Source organism: Hyposmocoma kahamanoa, unplaced genomic scaffold, assembly GCF_003589595.1.
Source record: "Hyposmocoma kahamanoa isolate Upper Pololo Valley unplaced genomic scaffold, ASM358959v1 217, whole genome shotgun sequence".
NCBI classification, from domain to species: domain Eukaryota; kingdom Metazoa; phylum Arthropoda; class Insecta; order Lepidoptera; family Cosmopterigidae; genus Hyposmocoma; species Hyposmocoma kahamanoa.
This window is the reverse complement of record NW_020653738.1, coordinates 140022-159088: the sequence shown is the minus strand read 5'-3', so window position 1 is coordinate 159088 and position 19067 is coordinate 140022. Positions and strand designations below refer to the sequence as shown.

Sequence of the window (19067 nt, the reverse complement as noted above, 5' to 3'; positions counted from 1 at the left end):
GGCTTTCATGCCATTATGCGCAAGAAGGCTGCCTCACTTATGATGCGTGTACGCGGCAGCGCTAATAGCATCCTAACCGTTGTTGTTGCCAATAGGCTGGACTGCCCCTACCAACTACATTGGGTGCAACTACACGTGCGTAGGGTAGTGGTCTAGACTCACTTCTCACTAAAATTAAGTAATTTTGTATTGTACTAACCATAGCACGTAAGTAAAATTTACTGTATTACTAACATTATTATGGATCATGGTCCGAAATAAATAATTCTATTCTATTTGTCTTCAAGGACTGCGGTATTGCAGACGAGAAAACGTCTCAGAGCTTCCCGAAATCTGCCCGACCGAGTCGGATTGGATGTTTGCTTGAATATTTGTTTGGTTTACATCTTTATTGATCTCGAGAGTTTGGGTGTAATTTGTGCTTGTCTATGAGTGTGTCCATGGCACCCGCGATACAGGGTTGATGATGATGATTATTAGTTGGATGGAGGTCTAACGATTTTTTGTTGTTTTATTACTTGAACTAATAAACGATTAACGAAATCTTCTATGCGAGAAGCCAAAAAGTATAAAAAGAAGAAGACCGTAGCATACTATACATGTCTATGAACATTCTGTACAACGTTTTCTTTTTCTTTTTTTATTGCAAGAATTTTGAGAGGTCGATATTGACTCTTTATTTTAGTTTATTATTTGATTTACTGTTTACAAAAAGTGTAAATTCTATTTTTGTATGGTTTTTACTGTATTTATGTTATAGTGTATAACATTTTCTTATTTTGATTGTTTTTTTCGGACTACTAGAAGTACCTACTTTGTGCTGGTATTATTACTAAGTTGTTAAATACTCGATGTGTAACGATGAGACCAAAAATGTATTATTTTTTATTGAGCTTACTCCATATTATTTTTATAAAAATTATTAGATCACGCAGAAATTTGGTAATAGTTTTATTTTTGCTCTTTCTGTTGTTCCATTACGTGCGAGAACTAATTAATACATATAAATATGATAGGGAAAGAACAAATGCAATGATAATACACAAACTCAATATTCTATCCCGGATAGAGAAAGAAAAAGGTACAGGTTGCAACATGCCCAAGACAGATCCGTTCGCTAAAGAAGTAATGCGTTTCATGGATGAAATGGTTCCCGTAACTTGCAATGAAAAAGACTGGGTCACTTGTGATGGTGACCAATGCTTTGTCGTCAAGGATGTATTAGATGAAGTGCCATATATAGAGTGCGAGTACAGAGATATTATTTATATTAACGATGACTACTACTACCTTGACAGTCCTATCAAATTAAGAGCTCAACAAAGGTTTAACTTCACTAAGTCCGATCATGTTAAAGTGACTTGCCTCGCAAACAATCGGAATCCTAATCGCTTTCAGATTCCAACATGGAGTGGTCTTAAAGCTGGTTTCCGTCCCGTCTCAGTTTCTGTTCCACCTGGACGAGAAGATTCAGTAAACGTTCTCATATTGACATTTGATTCCGTCTCGCACAATCATTTCCTGCGCAGTGTACCCCAAGCTTACAAAATTCTGACTGAAGAGCTTGGTGCCGTTGTATTTAACAATTACAATGTAGTTGGAGACGGTACACTAGCCGCTCTGTTCCCTATTCTTACAGGGAAAACTGAACTGGAATTTCCAGATGTACGGAGGAAACTAAATAATTTCTTTCCCAAACATCTCAATCCAATGGATTTTTTATTTGGTCAACTGCACAAAGACGGTTATCATACAGCGTATTTCGAAGATTTGCCTAAAGTAGGTACATTTACAAATCGCCTTAATGGTTTTAGGTACCAACCGGCAGATCATTACCTCAGGTCTTTCTTTTTGGAAGATTTTAAAATTAAGCTGACAGAACAAGAGAATTTCTTTTGTATTGGTGCTACACCGACATTTCGTTTTTTGATGAATCTTACGAGTAATTTTATTATGCGAGACGGTAAACGATTCGGCTTTGCAGTGATTTCTGACATAGCCCACGAAGAGCCAACATTATTCTCCTCAGTGGCAAACGACCTATCCAAGCTCTTGAAAACCTTCAAAGCGAGCGGAATTTTAGAAAATACACTATTCATTGTTATGTCAGATCATGGGTCCAGGTTTACCCCTTTAAGAAGGACATATCAAGGAAAGATTGAAGAGCGTCTGCCGTTCATGTCAATAGTTTTACCAAATAAACTGAAGAGAGCCCGACCCGATGCTGAGACATTCTTGAGAGCCAACGTGGACGTTCTCACAACACCGTTTGACATTCACACGACCATCCTAGACGTTGTGGGATTGAAGCATCTAATTAATAATTACACTGTGTCTGGTTCTGATTTGCCAAGAGGCATGAGTCTACTGAAACCTATACCAAAGTCAAGATCTTGTTCAGAAGCTGATGTTCTTACACATTGGTGCGTGTGCTTGAACTGGACAGATGTGTCTCCCGGTGACAAAATTTACGAGCAAGTTGCAATAGCACTGGCAAAATTTATTAACAAACTAATAGCTGACAACGATAAATGTGCGACCCGTAGTCTTATATCCATTGAATGGGTGAAACGTGAAAATGTGAACGATCAAGTACTCAAGTTCATAGATGTCAATACAGAGAATTACGTTCCAGTATTTCGCGAATCCGTCACACCTTCTATTGAATTCTATCAAGTCAAGATAGTGATGAGTCCAATGTATGCGGCATATGAGAGCACAATCACTTATTTAAGGCATTTGGATGAAATTCTTATATCGGAACAACTTATATCTAGAGTTAACGCTTATGGTCAAGAACCGAAGTGCGTTATGAATACACATCCGCACTTGAACAAGTATTGTTATTGTAAGATTTGTTTCAACAGCATAGATGAGTGTAAACCAAAAAAAGTGTTTTGAGGTGAGGTGATTTGAGGCGTGCTAGGTAGGTACTTTTTTAGTATTATTTTTTATTTTATAAACAAAAAAGTTTTTATTTGTAACTTACACTACAACTTTTTTTTGTACTTTATTAATGTAATAAATTTATTTTATAAATTATTCTAAAAGAATAATATGTTTTATTCTACATATGCGACCTTATCCTTAATAGCTTAAGAAAAACTGAAGAAAAAATGAGACGCGAAAAAAGGCATTGCAAATTTTTTGGCCTTATTTTAATAATAATTGTAACTATTTTTCCGGATTTAAATCGCGTATATTTGATTTCACCAAAACATTCCAATTTACGCTACATTAAGTTTTACTAATTATTTTATTGAATTAATTTTATTAAGTTCTATTTATTATTAATTAATAATAGAAATTAGAATAAATTAAAACATATTAATCAGTACTGCAGTCTTATGTCTGTTTGGGATTTTTCATCAGAGGAAATACTGGATTCCAATCTGGTGGTACGGAGAAACCATCTTCCCTGTTGAAATTAGGATGTTTTTTAATTTCAATGACTTCTCGCAGCATCCTAGGTAGATAACGGACTTCTTTTGCAAGGACCTGGAGTTTGTCAAACTTCATTGAATGTGTAGGTTTATGCATGACATGCTCGCAGACTGCAGACTTGTTTACGCGACAGTGTTTAACATCAGCTACATGTACAAATACTTCGCTTCGTTTGTCCAATATAAGAGAGACCGCACTCACAGTCAAGCTTGGAAATTCCTGCATCCTGTAAGGGGATGTTACGTTTCACGGGTCTCAGATACTGAGAAATCTTCCTCATGGGCTTGAAATAGGTCTTGATAGATGCACACCTGAGTACTCTTCCGATCTTGTCTGTAACACCTCTCACGTAAGGTAAAATGGCAGGTCTTCGCTCGACTGTTGGTGGTTTCACACAGGGCCTGCGGCATTGGCGTGGAATCTTCTACTTATTCGCATGCAGGACTTGCTTTATATGCTGAAGTTCCCCTGTCAGATGATTACTGTCGCAGACACCATGTGCTTTCTGAAACAAAGATTTGCCTACGGTAGCTAACTGGCTAGGATTGTGACGGGTTTGTTTGAAAAAACAAATATACGCGATTTAAATCCGGAAAAATAGTTTCATTTCCTATGTATAACAATCGCGAAAACCTAAGAACTCGATAATAATAATTGATTAATAAAATAACTTGAGTGCATCTTGAGCGTAAAATCACAAAGTTTACATTTAGTTACGCCACACCCGTTAGCATGTATCCACATGTTGAAACGAAACGCAGCTGTCATTTCTTCCACAATTGTTTTGAGGTTGTTTTCCTAAAAATACCTATAATAAATTAACCATAAATAATTTGAATTACCTAGTTTTCATCCTAAATATTTGAGATATTTTACTATGGCCTTGTTAAAAACTATTTTATCTCGTCAAATATGTAAGTATTGATTTATACTAATTGAATAAAACATCGCATATTTTAGGTACTTCTCAATTCGGAAACAATAATTTAATTACTTACACGATTTTAATAAATACTTAATACATATTTTTTAAATTTCAGTTGTCAATGCACATCGAGCCGTGATTTCCAGCTTTAGACCGTGTTCTACCGATGCAAAAAATCCAGAAAATGACGCCCCAGTTCATATAGAAAACCCGTATAAAAAAGAAACTCGAGTATGCATATTGTGCAAACATAATATTACACCTGACTACAAAAACTATAGACTTTTATCTCAATTCCAAAGTCCATACACTGGTCGCATATATGGAAGACACATAACAGGTCTATGTAAAGCAAAGCAGGCACAAGTTGAGTGTGAAATCGTCAAGGCCCAGAATTGCGGCTTCATACCTTACTATTACAAAGACAAAGCATTTCTGAAAGATCCTAAGCTATTTGACCCCGAGAATCCTATTAGGTCACATAGATTTTAATGAATGTAGTATTGAATAATGTAGTTGTTTAATTAATAAAGAATAAGTTCTATTACTATGCGTTTTTGTCTGCAGTGAAAGATGAGTAAACATGGTCCACTGTTGCTTTAATGTAGGGTTTCATACATGCTATTAAATGGTTAATACCCTGATTATGAACAAATCAATAAAACAAAAAAATTCTAGGTCTGAACAAGTCTTATACCCAACTATTCCAAATACTAAGATTAGATTACAGTAAACATTAGTGACAATGCGTAATAAGAATAGTAACTGCTTGGCATTAAAAATAAAAATCTTTAAATATAGTGAAATTTAATTACGAGTTAGATATACAATTCATATATCATTAAATTTAGACAAAACAATACTGGCATCATCAGGAGTATTAAAACAATCGTCCTCAGCATTGTAGCCAACTAGGTTTGATGGAATTTTTAACATTTGCAGAATCTCTGAATAATCCATGTGTTTTTTATCAGGACACTTTGTTTTCATTAAGTCCATTAATTCGGCAAGAGCGTCTTGACATCCTTTCTGCCATTTTTTTATTAAATCTCTCAATTCCCTTGTTTCCTCAGTCATTGCTTTAGCTAATAATACCTTTTTTTTTATTTCAATGCGTGCTTTTAGGTCGTCTATGTCCTTCTGAGTAATCGATCCAGTAGTTTTAGCTTTAACAGGTTTTGAAACCTTATCATAAGTTTTATGAATAAGAATTGTCCTTTTTGCTTCAAATTCAAAATCATCATCATCATCTTCAAATGAATTTTGTGATGCTGTTTTGGAATCCATTGTTGTTTTTATTATCTTTTGCACAGGTTTGGGTACTTTCTGTTTTCGAACTTTACCTGACCTTAGTCCACCTGTAGAAGTATTCTTATCAACTAGTTTTGCAACTTTAACTATTTTAGTTCCAGTAAAATCATCATCTTCAATTAAATTTATTATTTCAGGTTGTTTTTGACGTTCTAAATTTGGTTTTCCATTTTCAGTTTCTTTTATATTCAAATTACATAATGGAGCATCGTCTGAATCAGAATCAGACAGAGTTTGCGACACTGTTTTATCATATTTAGTATTAACTGTTTTATTAATACAATCTAAATGATTTATATCCATGCCTTCCTTTTGGGTAGTCTGTAAATCTTTACCTTCAGTTTTAAATATTTTTTTCTGTATTACAACAACACATTCTTTAGTTAAATTAATTGGACAATTCTGATTCATAGTTTCTTTTTTATTATTACACTTTAAAGTATCTATATTTTCTTTAACTTCAATGTCTTTAGTTGATGTACATGTTTTGGGTATACTCGAAGATGTTGGACAAGTAGTAGACAGAGTGTCTATTATCGGTTTAACTATATCTTTCCTGTGTTCTGCACAGTCAGTTTCTTTTGGTTTTTCTAGACTACTCTGTACTTCCTTCAGAGGTGACTTACAATTACTTTTTTTATCCTTATCAGCTAGCAATTTTGACTTCTTTTTACGTGGCAGCGCAACACGTCGAGTTGGAGTGCTATCTATATCGCGAGGTACCGTTGAAGACACAGTAATACCGCTTTCGTCTGCATTTAAAACACTTTCAATTGTAGTACCAAGTGTCTCTTCCTGCAAATCCTCATTTTCGTTTTCAGTGGCAGGTTCTTTACGCTTTCTGGTGTACTTCTTTTCATCTTTAACTTCAAAGTTATTTTGTGTACTACCATGTACCGGAGATATGAATGGAGAAGATCCAGCTTTTTTCCAATTACGGGACAGACCAACTCGTCTACAAGGAGTCAATAACGACTTACTTATACCACCAGGAGTTTTCGGGGACTCGGTCTTGGTGGACTGTAACAAAGCTACATTCTTCATTTTTCAAGAAAACTCCAATCAGATAATATATAAGGAAATTACCTCTCGACTTTCGAAATTTGTTTACGTTTACGTCTGGTGGCAATTGGCAAGTGTCATGTTCGTATTGTCCTTAGTTTATTTTTTTCCATCCTCTAAATGGAATTGTCAGCCGTCAAATTTCCCGCGTAATTTGCGCTTTAAAAAGGGGTAATTGCTTTTTTAAAAATGAAGAACGAGATAACTTTATACATATTTATTAATATGCTGTATCTCTTTTTAATCTATTTCTGTGCACTATGAATAATATATTTTTTACAATAGTAACATTTAAATATACAGTACAATCATTTCATTCACTTCTTTTACAACAACCATTCATGTCAAAAACAAGAAGTGAGAGCCAACTGCAGAACAGTTGCTCTTTACGGAATTGTTGAATTATTTCGAAACCTATCGACTCAATCGGTTGTTGGAGGGCTTACATTGCGCTGCCAACTTTGTGTGCATCAAGGGAATATACAAGCTTTGTTTGTGTGGCGTAAATAAAAACATTACATAATGCCGTTGTTGCGATTAACGTCTGGCACTTTTGGCCAAATACGCACCTTCGCTACGTCACCGGCGCTCAGCAAGAGAGTGAAGACCTTCGCGGTGTATCGCTGGAACCCAGATGAGCCGGATAAGAAGCCATATACCCAAAATTTTCAAGTCGATTTGGATGATTGCGCACCTATGGTGTTGGACGCACTGTTGAAGATTAAAAACGAAATGGACCCCACTCTGACCTTCAGGAGATCCTGCCGTGAGGGTGTATGTGGCTCCTGCGCAATGAACATCGACGGCACGAACACTCTTGCGTGCATCAGCCATATTGACCAGAATCTTTCGAAGCCTTCTAAGATCTACCCTTTGCCTCATATGTATGTTGTTAAGGACTTAGTTCCTGATCTTAGCAATTTCTACCGTCAGTACCAGTCTATTGAACCCTGGCTTCAGCGTGAGAAGGAAGCTGTTAAAGGCAAGGAAGTTCAATTACTTCAAGATGTTGAAGACCGTAACAAACTTGATGGTTTGTATGAATGTGTACTTTGTGCTTGTTGCTCTACAAGCTGTCCGTCTTACTGGTGGAACGGAGACAAATATCTGGGCCCGGCTGTACTAATGCAAGCATACAGATGGATTATCGATTCTCGTGATGATGCAACAGAGAAACGTTTATCTAAACTCAAGGACACGTATTCTGTATACCGTTGCCATACAATCATGAACTGCACACGTACTTGTCCTAAAGGCTTAAATCCCGGGCGTGCAATTGCTCAAATCAAAACATTGTTATCTGGTTTGGTGAAGAAACAGCCACCGATTATGGACCCGGCAGGCTTACAAAAGGCAGCAACAAATTAAACATGGCATTGCTAGACAATTTGTACTTACAACGTAGGGTTAAATTAAGATTGAAGTGATAACCTGGCTAATACGAATATTATGGTATAAAATGTACAAAATGTACATTATTTTAATAGAAAATTTTTTTTATGCATGCTAGTGACACCAAATTTTCTTTATGTCAAATTATTTGTTATTGATACCTTCATGGTAAAGATTTTACTTGTATTTACATAAAAGTTATCATTTTCAAAAGGTAATTTCAAAAACAATAGCCAAAATTTTTTATTAATTTAAATTTATTTTCTCTATAATAAAATTAAAAAGTATTATTTGATTTTTGTCTTGCACCACAGATCTACATTGTATTTATTGATCATGTAATTAATTAGTGAATGTCAAATGAATTAATTTATTACCATTTAACATAATGTGAAGTAACTATAATCAGTGGTAACACATAAGCATGCCAAATGGTGTATTTATTTTTCATTAGCATTTCATATCTCATCCAATTGAAATGTAAGAAGTGTAGATTTTGTTTTTATGGTTAATAAAAATTTAATGATTAATTTCATTACATACCGTGACTTTTTATTTTATACAGGATTACTTTAAGAAATTAATTGACTCCTTTAACATGCAGATTATGAATCATAAACAGATCTGTGCTACAGTTTTAATCGGGTTTGGAGTCAAGGTTTCCATTGCGCTTCTTCATTATCATCATTTAGTAGCAGTAGAGCCCCTTGTGAAAGAGTTTATCCAGGGAAGTACTGCTACCAAGCAGTAATGTAAGCATTACTGTATTCCTGTTTTGAAGAGTAAAGGTGCTGATGAAATTACAGGCACATGGGACTTGCCAACTTATGTCCCAGGGCACAGCAGTGGCTGTGCCCCTCTTTGTGATTTAAAGTTCCACTGCATGTGTTATGAACAGGCGTGTCGCTTACCACAAGTCGGGCTTGTTCGTTCGATCTATGTATCACTTGGTGTCATTAAAAAAATCAGTCTATTGCAGTCCACTGCTGACATAGGTCTCTCCCAATATGCACCATATCGCCCGGTCCTCAGATTGTGGCATCCACCTGTTGCCAGCAACGTTTCGATGATCGTCACTCCATCTGCCAAAGTGGACACTCACAATACGGATAGCTTTATGCTTCTTTGAAGAATAAGATTCGAAATGAAATGACATAGCTGGGGCAATAAATAAGTTGAAGTGACAGTGAGCATGCCATATTCGTCGAAGAACTGGTAACCGATGAGAGAAGCAAGTTCTTGAGTGGAGACCATGCCTCCACAAACGTCGTGTACGCCCTTTGACGCTTCTTCAGCATCAAGTAGGTATCCTGAACTTTGTCAAGTCAACATTGTTCATTTCTACCAAGGGTCCTGCCAATACATTAGGTACTGGGCAGTTACTAGACATTTTTGCTTTTTTCAAGAAGTCATGTATTTCCTAGGTTCTTACCAGCTAAGGAATTTGCGTTATGATCTTATCTAATTTTGAAAAGGTCAATGCCTATGTCCGTTTTGAGAATGTGATTGCAGATTTCTAAATTTACACAGAACTTTCTTGATTTCCATACAGAATTGCTTGAGTTTTTGCTTAATTTTTTTTTGCGAAGTTAGTTAACTGTATGTAGAGGTGTAGCACACAAAATTAGGTTCATTATTGATAAGTTTCGTTCAACTAATATAAAAATAGTCCAGCATTTATTGACTCTGCTTTGCTTCCATCTATATGTTTCTCTTTTACTGTACATAAGTGTTATATAAATCATTTAAACTAACACAAATATAAATAAAAACATATAAATGACAATTCAGTCATACTTTATTTAAAAACTCTGTAAATACATAAGTACATATTATTTATATTGGTACATGCAGTAAAACAGGCTCTGCTTATCATATTTACATAATTATAAAATTATATTACACAATCAGTATATACCTATACGCATAGTTGAAAAAGTTGAAAGAAAACGGAAAAACAACAATTTACCTTCTGTAAGAAGGGTACCTATTGACAATTAGGCTCAATTTACACCGGCGGCGGCGGAAGGAAAGCAATTCGCCTTGCTGCGCGCGCGGAGGCGCGGGGGGTCGTGGGGTTGTTCGAGCATTCTCGAAAATACCCGTGACTACGCCTCGAGGCTTTAGTAGGTGTGCAGTTGTAGATGATGGACTTGGATATTATTTTTATTTACTTTATTTGTGAACCAGGAGAAATGGAATAAGTACAGATTTATCAAAAACTTTCAAGACAATACGAAACTTTTGCAATGATTTCCGTCTCCATCTACCTACTTTTTATGACTTGTTCCCATGCATTATTCTTACATTTTTTTGTCGCTGTAGTTGCAAGCTTTTACATTGTACAATCATATTTTTGCACCAAATAGATCAGCTTCTCATCTGAATAGTTTTTTCTGGTTCGCGTACACAACTTATTTAGAAGACACCTGACGTGTTGCACTGCGCTAGCCTTCACACCACTACCTCTGGATTCTGCAGGCGTCACAGACGGCAGCTGCGGAAATTCACGAGAAATTTTCGAGCATGCGCGAAAATTTTCCCTAACCTGTTTTTTGGCTCGTATCTAATTTGCACGTTGTCAATCGAGCCATAAGTCTTTCTCCGTTACGCAATGACTGGCAACTTACTTTGTACCCTGCAAAGGTGGTAGAGTATCATTTGACATTCACAACCTGGATAAATCTAAGTTTTTTCATAATGTTTACAATCTTTTAAGCTCAATCGAACGTAAAATGAAAAAAATATGATCGTTGGATCAAATTTTATCCGCGAGGAGCCAAAAAAATTTTAGGAATATTTTTAGACGCAAGTTCTTGACGAATGCGCCTTTTTTTCTCTTTCATTAAATTAATATTATATGCACGATTACTATAACTATAATAATAACACTTAAATTAAAGAAAAATGTTCAAATAGTGTGTTTTATTTTATATACCTGTAAGGACAAAATATAGACAATTTTAATATATTTTAATATTAATTAACTATACTTTCACAGATAAATAAGATTTGCTCTTACTGAAGTCTGCCCACTTACTTTCAAATTTGGATCGTACTTACATGCATTGCCTTGACTCAGCGTCAGTGGAAACAAACATGAAAGGGTATTTTCAACTGAATACAATTTGACATATATTTTCTCTCGACATTTTACCTACATGAAAATATTGTAAATTTTAACTTTTTTTATGAAAAAAAAACCGACCTTAAAAGTGTGTGGAATTACATTTATTTGTAATCTAAGTTTTATTAAATTTGATTAACTGACAGTGAGTGTAATCCAATAAACCTGATTCATTCCTTAATTTGCCTTCCTTAGAGATGGAATATTTTCTTCAAACTTAAATGGGATCACTACTGAGATACCCCCTTTCTAACAAAAAAAGAATCATCAAATCGGTTGGCAAATGTCGAAGTATCTCGTAACGTACACAAAAAATACAGTCGGATAAGAAGCTTCTTTTTGTGAAGTAGTTAAAAATGATTTTTAAGGAAACAATTCCAGAACTTGAAAAACTAAGTTTTAACAAAATGAAATCATTAATTTAATATCTACTTTCTATATTAACATAGTAACTTCGTAGTAGGGCCACAATAATTTATTATTTTTAATAAAATAATAGTAAAAAACTGATATAGATTATTATTCCATATATGAAGCGTTATTGCGCTTCTTGCCTGTGGTTCACGTGACTGGTTCACCTCGGTGGACCAGGGACAATTATTGCTTCCCGTGGATCACCTGACTGGTTCACCTCGGTGGATCACAGGCAATTATTGCTTCCCGTGGTTCACCTATGTCCACCTACGTGGACCATGTGCAACGCGAATTTAACACTTCTGAAACTAGTAATAAGATCATATGTTCAACCGCTACAACGTAGAGTTGCGGTAACTTACAATATTGACAATAAATATAATTTGAATCATAATAGATAACTTTATGTTCTCAAAATTGTAAGTTACCCACATTCATCATTTGTTATTAGAGATTGAGCTGTGTTCAAAAATTCAAAATTTAGTCTAAACAGAGATGGGCAAGCGTTCGGGTTTTATTAACGGCGGTTTTAATCGGGTTAAAACCCATTAACGCCATAAATCGGAGCATAAAGTACTTACTATTAAATATTTATAAATCGAGTTTCATTAAAATGTAATGATATTTTTTACAAAATGTTTAATTATTTTTCTTACATATTTTGCCTTTCAATTGAATGAATTCGCTCGAAAATCGCATTGAAATGAATCGATACAATAACTCGTTATCGTATACACTCGAATCGATTTTCATAAAAATCAAATCGTAATGTGCGTCCTTAGTAAGTGAGAGTTTACAGGATTGCAAGTGGTTATTGTGTGGAGTTTCTTCTTTTACGCCCAAAAAATGTAGTTTTACATGGAAATTTCTAATGAGTATGGAATTATACCAATTCAGTATTAATTTATGCGTATTATGTTTCCGCCTACGATTCTGGGCAGAAATGGGCTAAAACACGGCGCTTTGGGAATATCCCGGGCGGGTTGATTGGGTTTTAACCCACTGCCCATCTCTGAGTCTAACTAATATTATTCCTTCTAGACAAATAATGTAGCTTCGGTTTATACAAATCGGAGGTATCGTACCGTTGCACTTTAGTGCGCGGTGTAGTTTTGAGTTTGCCGTTCGGGGTAGGGGCGTTTTGCTCGTAATTTTCCACTGACTTATCGCTTGATGGGCTATTTGGTAGAGCTGAAAGTAGACGAGATATAGGTAAATAAGATTCCTTATTAACTAAGTTTTTGATACTTTTACTCTTCATTTTATTTAGTAAACACGTTAAATAGACTTAGATACGGCAAGCGTTCTCTATAGAAATAGTGCAAAAAAAAAAATAGAAAACACATGTACTGGAGACCTAGAAATAGATAAAGCATCTGGATGATTTGGTTACGAGTAGCAGGAAGTTATTGAATATCTAAAATCCAAAACCGCAGAGAACGGCAAGCTAAGGAAGATGCTTTCACTTGCTAGTGGGTAGTTAATATTTCAAGAAGTATTATGAGGATTATTACTGATTTGGATTAGAGCAGAAAATTTGACCTTAAAGTGAATGTATTCTTCACAAACGACGTGATCTTACATGCTAGTTGAAATTTTATTAAAAATATAGCTTATTGGAATAGAAACTAGCGTTTTCGTATGTCTTAATTAAATATGATTCATTATTTACAGGATATTCTGCATAATAACACTACTTACTACTTCTCTTAGGTCGTGGCAATCCAACTCTGCGTGCTTTTCCCAAAAATTTGGACCTTGTATTGTTGTTGTTTGAGGTTTCAGTGTTTTCTACAAAACAAAAACATTAAACTAAGCATTTTTCAAAAAGTGACCGAAAAGTAACTTCTATCTATATCTTGTTCCAAAGAATTCTTTGGTTTCAAGTTTTGTACAAGACTAAAATTGTAATTGTTAAATAAAATGTTCGTAAATCTTACCTTCTGTGGTAGACGAGATCTGATCAGTTTCGCTCAACTTCCTTTGCTTATTAGGTGTCAGCACTTGCATATTATTATTAACACTGCTCTCCACCTCGCTGAATTTCCTCTTCAAAGTATCCTCACTTTCTATATTGGAATCCATACAATAGTTTATCTCTGGTAACTTTGTAGTTGAGTCTTCAACAGCACTACCAAGTATAATCTCCATTATTTCCTGCCTGGATGTTTTAATCACCATTTCTTCTAATTTAGCATCATAGTCACTGGATAATTCAAAAGAACATTCAGATCTAACTGGACTGAACACTGGTGAACGATCTTCAAATTCATCTGTGTTAGTGGGTAACGTTATTTCATTAGCTAAATTAACATTTTTGATAATGTTTCTGCCGCCTTTGGGTAACTTCAAGTGTCCATTTTTAATATAATTAATTATTTCAAACTCTCCGAAATTCTTTGCTACTTCCCTTACAATATTTTCTTCATAAGTATCACAATTTACTAAATACATTTTATTTGTGAATTGAGCTTTAAATTGCAGGTAGAACTTGTTGAACTTGTCTCTTTCAATTTCTGCTGTGAATTTTTCGTGATCCGCAAAGTACTTCAATTCTTGTTGAATAATTCGATGGATTTCTGTTTCTTTATTATCAGAAACTTCTATAGCTGTAATACATTCGACATCTGACGAGTCTTCGTGTTTTTTATGTGTCTCTTGAGCTTCAAATTCTTTTAATCTCTTTTCTTGTAATGTACTTGTTTCTTTATATTCACCTCTAATAGCACAATCACTTTCAGGTACTGTAATGGTAATTTTGTCTTCACATTTAATTCCCCCTTTAGACAAAGTTTCAATTACGGCTTCATTGCTCTGTTCTACAAATTCGTCTTTTACCACATTATCTTGCGAGTCACCATCTTGATATTCAGACATTTTAGTATTTCCATCCTGGTGCATTGCAAAAAGAGTTTCAGCTATTGCATCGTGTCGTTCGTCAATTTCTACTTTAGCGTTTCCCTCCATATTTTCATTCTCAGTTATTATTTCTCCTATATTATTATCTTGGATAACATTTTGTGATGTGTTATCCTCTAAAATAAGTACTTGAGTATGGGTAGGTTGCACAGTATTAGAGACACAAGCAAATTCCAGTTCTGGTCCAGGTACACTGGAGTACACTTGACTAAGACTCGGTCTAACATTCGCCTGAAACTCAAGAAGTAAAGCAGCTTCTTGATTCATTCTTTTCTGCTCTTCTTCTAAGAACTTCCTCATCTTAATCATTTTTTTTGCTTCTTCCAAATTAGCGGCAAATTTCGGTTTTTTAAGAGTTACGTCGGGCACGAAAGGTAATCTAGCTGGTGTAGATACTGGCACTTCCAAATGACTATCAACTCTTATAGCCTTATTCTGTGATATGGGTTTAGCTTCCATAACTCCTACACTATCACTAGGACTTGTTGAATCTCCACTAGATGATGTATTACCAGATTTGGAATTTCCTTTATTGTCATTCCTACTTTCCGAGGATTTATTATTGGATGGATTGTGAGATCCTTTTGAAGATGAACTACCATCATTTGAATCTCTGTCAGTAGACCTACGATTTGGATTTCCCCTCCCTGAAAGACTGTAATGGTCATCAGCTGATTTCTTTTCTTTTCTTTCTTTGTTCTCTTTATCTCTGTCATCTTTACTTTTACTGCTGCTCTTTTTATCTTTATCTGAACGATGAGAACTTGATTTTGAATCTCTATCTTTCGAATCTTTTTTATCTTTCGAGCTCCTGTCAGACGATTTATCTGACTTTTCTTTTTCTTTACTCGATGATGACTTTTTATCATCGTGTTTACTACTACTCGAATGTTTGCTAGATCTCGAGGTTCCATGCTTTGAATCTTTATCTTTAGAATTCGAACTTTTGTGCGAGCTCGAAATTCTCTGTTTAGACGAATCTCTACTATCTTTTTTTTCTGTTCTATCACTTGATCTTTCTTTGTGGCTAGACTTAGATTTATCATCTTTAAATTTTTTGTCATCCTTGGACTGTCTACTACTGTCTCTAGAGTTCGAATGTTTTGGATCAAATTTCTTATCTTTGCTGCTAGAATGCTTAGATGAATCTCTAGATCTGTGCGAACTCTTATGACTACTCCGTTTTTCTTCTTTCTTCTCTTTCTTGTTTGAATCTCCAGAATTCTGATCTGCTTCAGGAAGTTTTATATCTGTAACAGTTTTACTATTAGCATCACTTTCATAATCTATTTGCAAGTTATGACTATTTGAACTGTCGTCATAAAGTGGTGTATTAAATGTATGCGCATCTATTTGGTTACTGAATTGGTACACTTCAGTTTGGTTAGAAATGGGTTCAGTTTCTTTCTTCTCTACTTTTAAAGCATCATTGCTAGCATCTGACTTTTCTATAGTAAATCTGAAAGTAGTGGGTTCTTTCTTCTCATCCATTTTACTATCTGAATCATTGTCAAAACCTTGTTGTGCATCACATGAATTTTCGTTGTCAAAGTTTCTTATTGGAGTCAAAGGCGACATGTTTCTACGTAACGACGAATCGGAACTGGAATCGTCATCATCTTCACTGTTTAACGTTAATGGGTTAAATAACAGTTCTTTTTCTACTTTAGGCATTTCATCTGGCAGTGGTATGTCTGTAGACAAATTAGGTTCTTTTGGTAAATCTATCTTTTCAAGATCAATTTTTTTATTTTTAATATTCGGCGGGCTGCATTCCGGAGCAGGTATATTTTCCAATTTAATTTCTTCAGCTGGTAATGGTATAGTACTTTTATCAATACTGGCAGAGTCAGAATCGTGTATAGTCAATTCACTGATTCCTGATAGTCTTGATTCTTCTTTTTCTTTGCCAATAGTTTCAAATATTGTTGAATCATCTCTGACTTCTATAGTTTGGTTATCAATTTCCATTTTTTCGTCTTTTGTAACAGAAATGTCCATTGCTTCACTTTTATCATCATTACTTTTAACTGAACCCGGGCTGACAGCCTCCAAATCTGTTGGTAACAGATCCACGACTTTTCCATTGGAAGTTTCAGCAGTTTCTGCTGGTTTCTTTCTTGGAATACCTAAGTAGTTGTACACAAGGTCTTCTACTTGAGGTATGAAGACTGAAGCCACTTTAGGATTTACAACTTGATCAACTATTCTTTCCACTCCTTGTTCCAAGTAGTTAGCACTGGAAATTGTGATTGGAAATATGAGTTTAACACTTATAAGTTCAAGGACAATAGTGAAAAAACATAGCAATAAACATGAGAGCCCAGTCCACGAGAATGCTTGCATCCTATGTAAGAGTTTCTGGACTTAGTATTTATTGAGGAGCCTGCATCCAAAGTCTTATGCAATCATGAGCACTGTATTTCACTTTGCTTGAACAATGAAAGGAAAGATTGAGACTAAATGTGCTTGTGAAGGAATGTTCTCATAAGTTTTTGAAGACATGTAGGTCTGATTGTTGGACTGTGGTCTTCAATTTTCTTAAACAAGAACCATGTACGTTCAGGAGTAGTAGTAGGTGAGCAAACAGGATATTACAGATAAGTCATTGGTGCTAGATCATGTAAATGTGCATTTGAATGACATAAATGTCCAACCCACTGGTTTAAAAGATCACTTGATGGTAATTAAACTAAACTTCTTAACATGTGACAACTTTTAAGGAGTTGGCTTTTCCTGTACTATGACATGATTTAAAATCAATGTATTTTTAATGAACTTACTCAAGTAAATGTTTCCGAAGCTTCTCTCGAAGCTGATTTTTGTTAAGGTCTGGCTTCCATGTTTGCCGAGCAAGGAAGGAAGCAACGGAGCTCTCAACTCGCTGCCTCAAGTTTTGATAAGCTGGCCTGGTATCCACATCTGCGATGCAGTCTTTTCGGAACTGAAAATAATGTACACACTCATAGCCCAAACTAGGGAGACACTGTATTATGGGTGCCATGGACACACACACAGAGACAATTACAAATTACACCCAAACTCACGAGAGAATTACATGTAAGTCATACAAATTTTCTCTTGGCTTGGCAATCAAACCAGGGTCAACTGCGAGGGTGACCAGCATAGTAACCATTCAGCCATGGAACCAGTTAAATAAGACTCAAATTTTTAATAATTGTTATATTATAACATTTTCATAGATATTCACATTCTATTTTGACTTCAGTAACATTTAACAATAAAAACTGACCATTTCCAACTTGAGCAGAGTTTTCTTTAAGTAGAAAACTACCATGAGACTCAGACATATTAAGTAAATCGAGTTACCACCACAGAGTCTCATGATTAAGGCCCATGGACTGGTTCGATTCAAGTAGAACAATAAAAAAATATTTAACTTAAATACAGCCAATAAAAAAATAATAAACAATACGCACACTCATAGCCCCGCACTAAGGAAACTCTGTATCACGGGTGCCACAGACACACACGTTCACAAATACACAAATTACACCTAAACTCAGAAGAGAAATAAATGTAGGTCATACAAATATTTCTCTATAAAGCAGGGTGGGTACCCTGGTTATTAGTATATGTGGTTATTCGGCCACAGAGGCTGTTCATAAACTTAAATACATAGATATCCATTACTTTAGGTAATAACTTTGAGTAGTGTCATTTGCCAAGAGATGATATGCTATTAACTACAGATAGTCAGAAGAGGGACAATATAACTTACATTATCACTCCACTAGACCAACTCTTATACTTGAAATTAATGAATAGGAATTTAAAAATCAACAATCACAAAACAATTATTTTTATTTTACTTAAGGTATAAAGTACAAAAATACATATATTTAATACAACACTTAGGGGTTATCAGAACTCTATTCAATGCTCTAGGCCTGACTTGAGCATTGAGTAGAGTTCTGGAAAACGACCCTTAGTATTTAATGATATTTACGGTGAATACACTTGAAAGTGCATTAAAATGCGAATGTTTTTGTTAAAACACAGCTTACGAAATGACATTAGTTACATGTTGAAATAATACCTAACACAACCTATATCTTCTAATGTTAACATAAATACGGGTTTAAGAAGGCAGTAGACTCTTACTTGATCGAATATACCCTTGGATTTCAGCTCGCAAACCAATTGATCGACCAAACGTGGGTCTCCCGGTAGATATTGCAAATGTGCCATCTTTACACGTCTTAAGTTCAGAATTAGAACATAAATTCCGTAATTTCACTATTACGTTTCTAACCTAGCATTTTAAGTATTAAAATAATATTAATAAGATATCATTTAATAACTATTTATTCGTTTAAACGATTTTTCTGATCAAAATCCCAATTGACACTCACTTTACGACGGAAATCGGAATACCGTACAATAGGGATGTGCAGCCCTGATCGTAACGATGATTTTATTATCGATACATTTTTGCGCTAACGCTTTGTG

At 35.0% G+C, this 19067-nt stretch overlaps 5 protein-coding genes across 6 annotated transcripts; 3 read left to right on the top strand and 2 right to left on the bottom strand.

The window, feature by feature from the left end:
• The first annotated feature begins 909 nt into the window (after nt 1–909).
• Nucleotides 910–2901, top strand: LOC113227811. Its single transcript, XM_026460839.1, has 2 exons — nt 910–2616; nt 2653–2901. Exons 1-2 carry the CDS (start codon nt 1033–1035, stop codon nt 2899–2901), a joined length of 1833 nt encoding a protein of 610 aa, XP_026316624.1. The 5' UTR covers nt 910–1032.
• Nucleotides 2902–4165: 1264 nt separating this feature from the next.
• Nucleotides 4166–4910, top strand: LOC113227799 (28S ribosomal protein S18c, mitochondrial). The gene is made up of 2 exons (XM_026460816.1): nt 4166–4358; nt 4485–4910. Exons 1-2 carry the CDS (start codon nt 4322–4324, stop codon nt 4859–4861), a joined length of 414 nt encoding a protein of 137 aa, XP_026316601.1. The 5' UTR covers nt 4166–4321; the 3' UTR covers nt 4862–4910.
• Nucleotides 4911–5200: 290 nt separating this feature from the next.
• Nucleotides 5201–6804, bottom strand: LOC113227810. Its single transcript, XM_026460838.1, has one exon. The coding sequence runs from the start codon at nt 6722–6724 to the stop codon at nt 5201–5203; it is 1524 nt and encodes a 507-aa protein (XP_026316623.1). The 5' UTR covers nt 6725–6804.
• A 356-nt stretch (nt 6805–7160) lies between these two features.
• Nucleotides 7161–8391, top strand: LOC113227798 (succinate dehydrogenase [ubiquinone] iron-sulfur subunit, mitochondrial). Its single transcript, XM_026460815.1, has one exon. It carries the CDS (start codon nt 7265–7267, stop codon nt 8108–8110), a length of 846 nt encoding a protein of 281 aa, XP_026316600.1. The 5' UTR covers nt 7161–7264; the 3' UTR covers nt 8111–8391.
• A 2664-nt stretch (nt 8392–11055) lies between these two features.
• Nucleotides 11056–18806, bottom strand: LOC113227804 (biorientation of chromosomes in cell division protein 1-like 1). 2 transcript variants are annotated; one of them, XM_026460829.1, is made up of 6 exons: nt 18720–18806; nt 17378–17538; nt 13616–16833; nt 13377–13466; nt 12761–12866; nt 11056–11983 (listed from the first exon to the last, which is right to left on the bottom strand). In XM_026460829.1, the coding sequence occupies exons 1-6, from the start codon at nt 18804–18806 to the stop codon at nt 11929–11931; spliced, it is 3717 nt and encodes a 1238-aa protein (XP_026316614.1). In that variant the 3' UTR covers nt 11056–11928. The 2 variants fall into 2 exon arrangements, with proteins under 2 accessions (XP_026316614.1, XP_026316613.1); XM_026460828.1 differs by lacking the exon at nt 11056–11983 and having other exon boundaries at nt 12244–12866.
• Nucleotides 18807–19067: the final 261 nt, after the last annotated feature.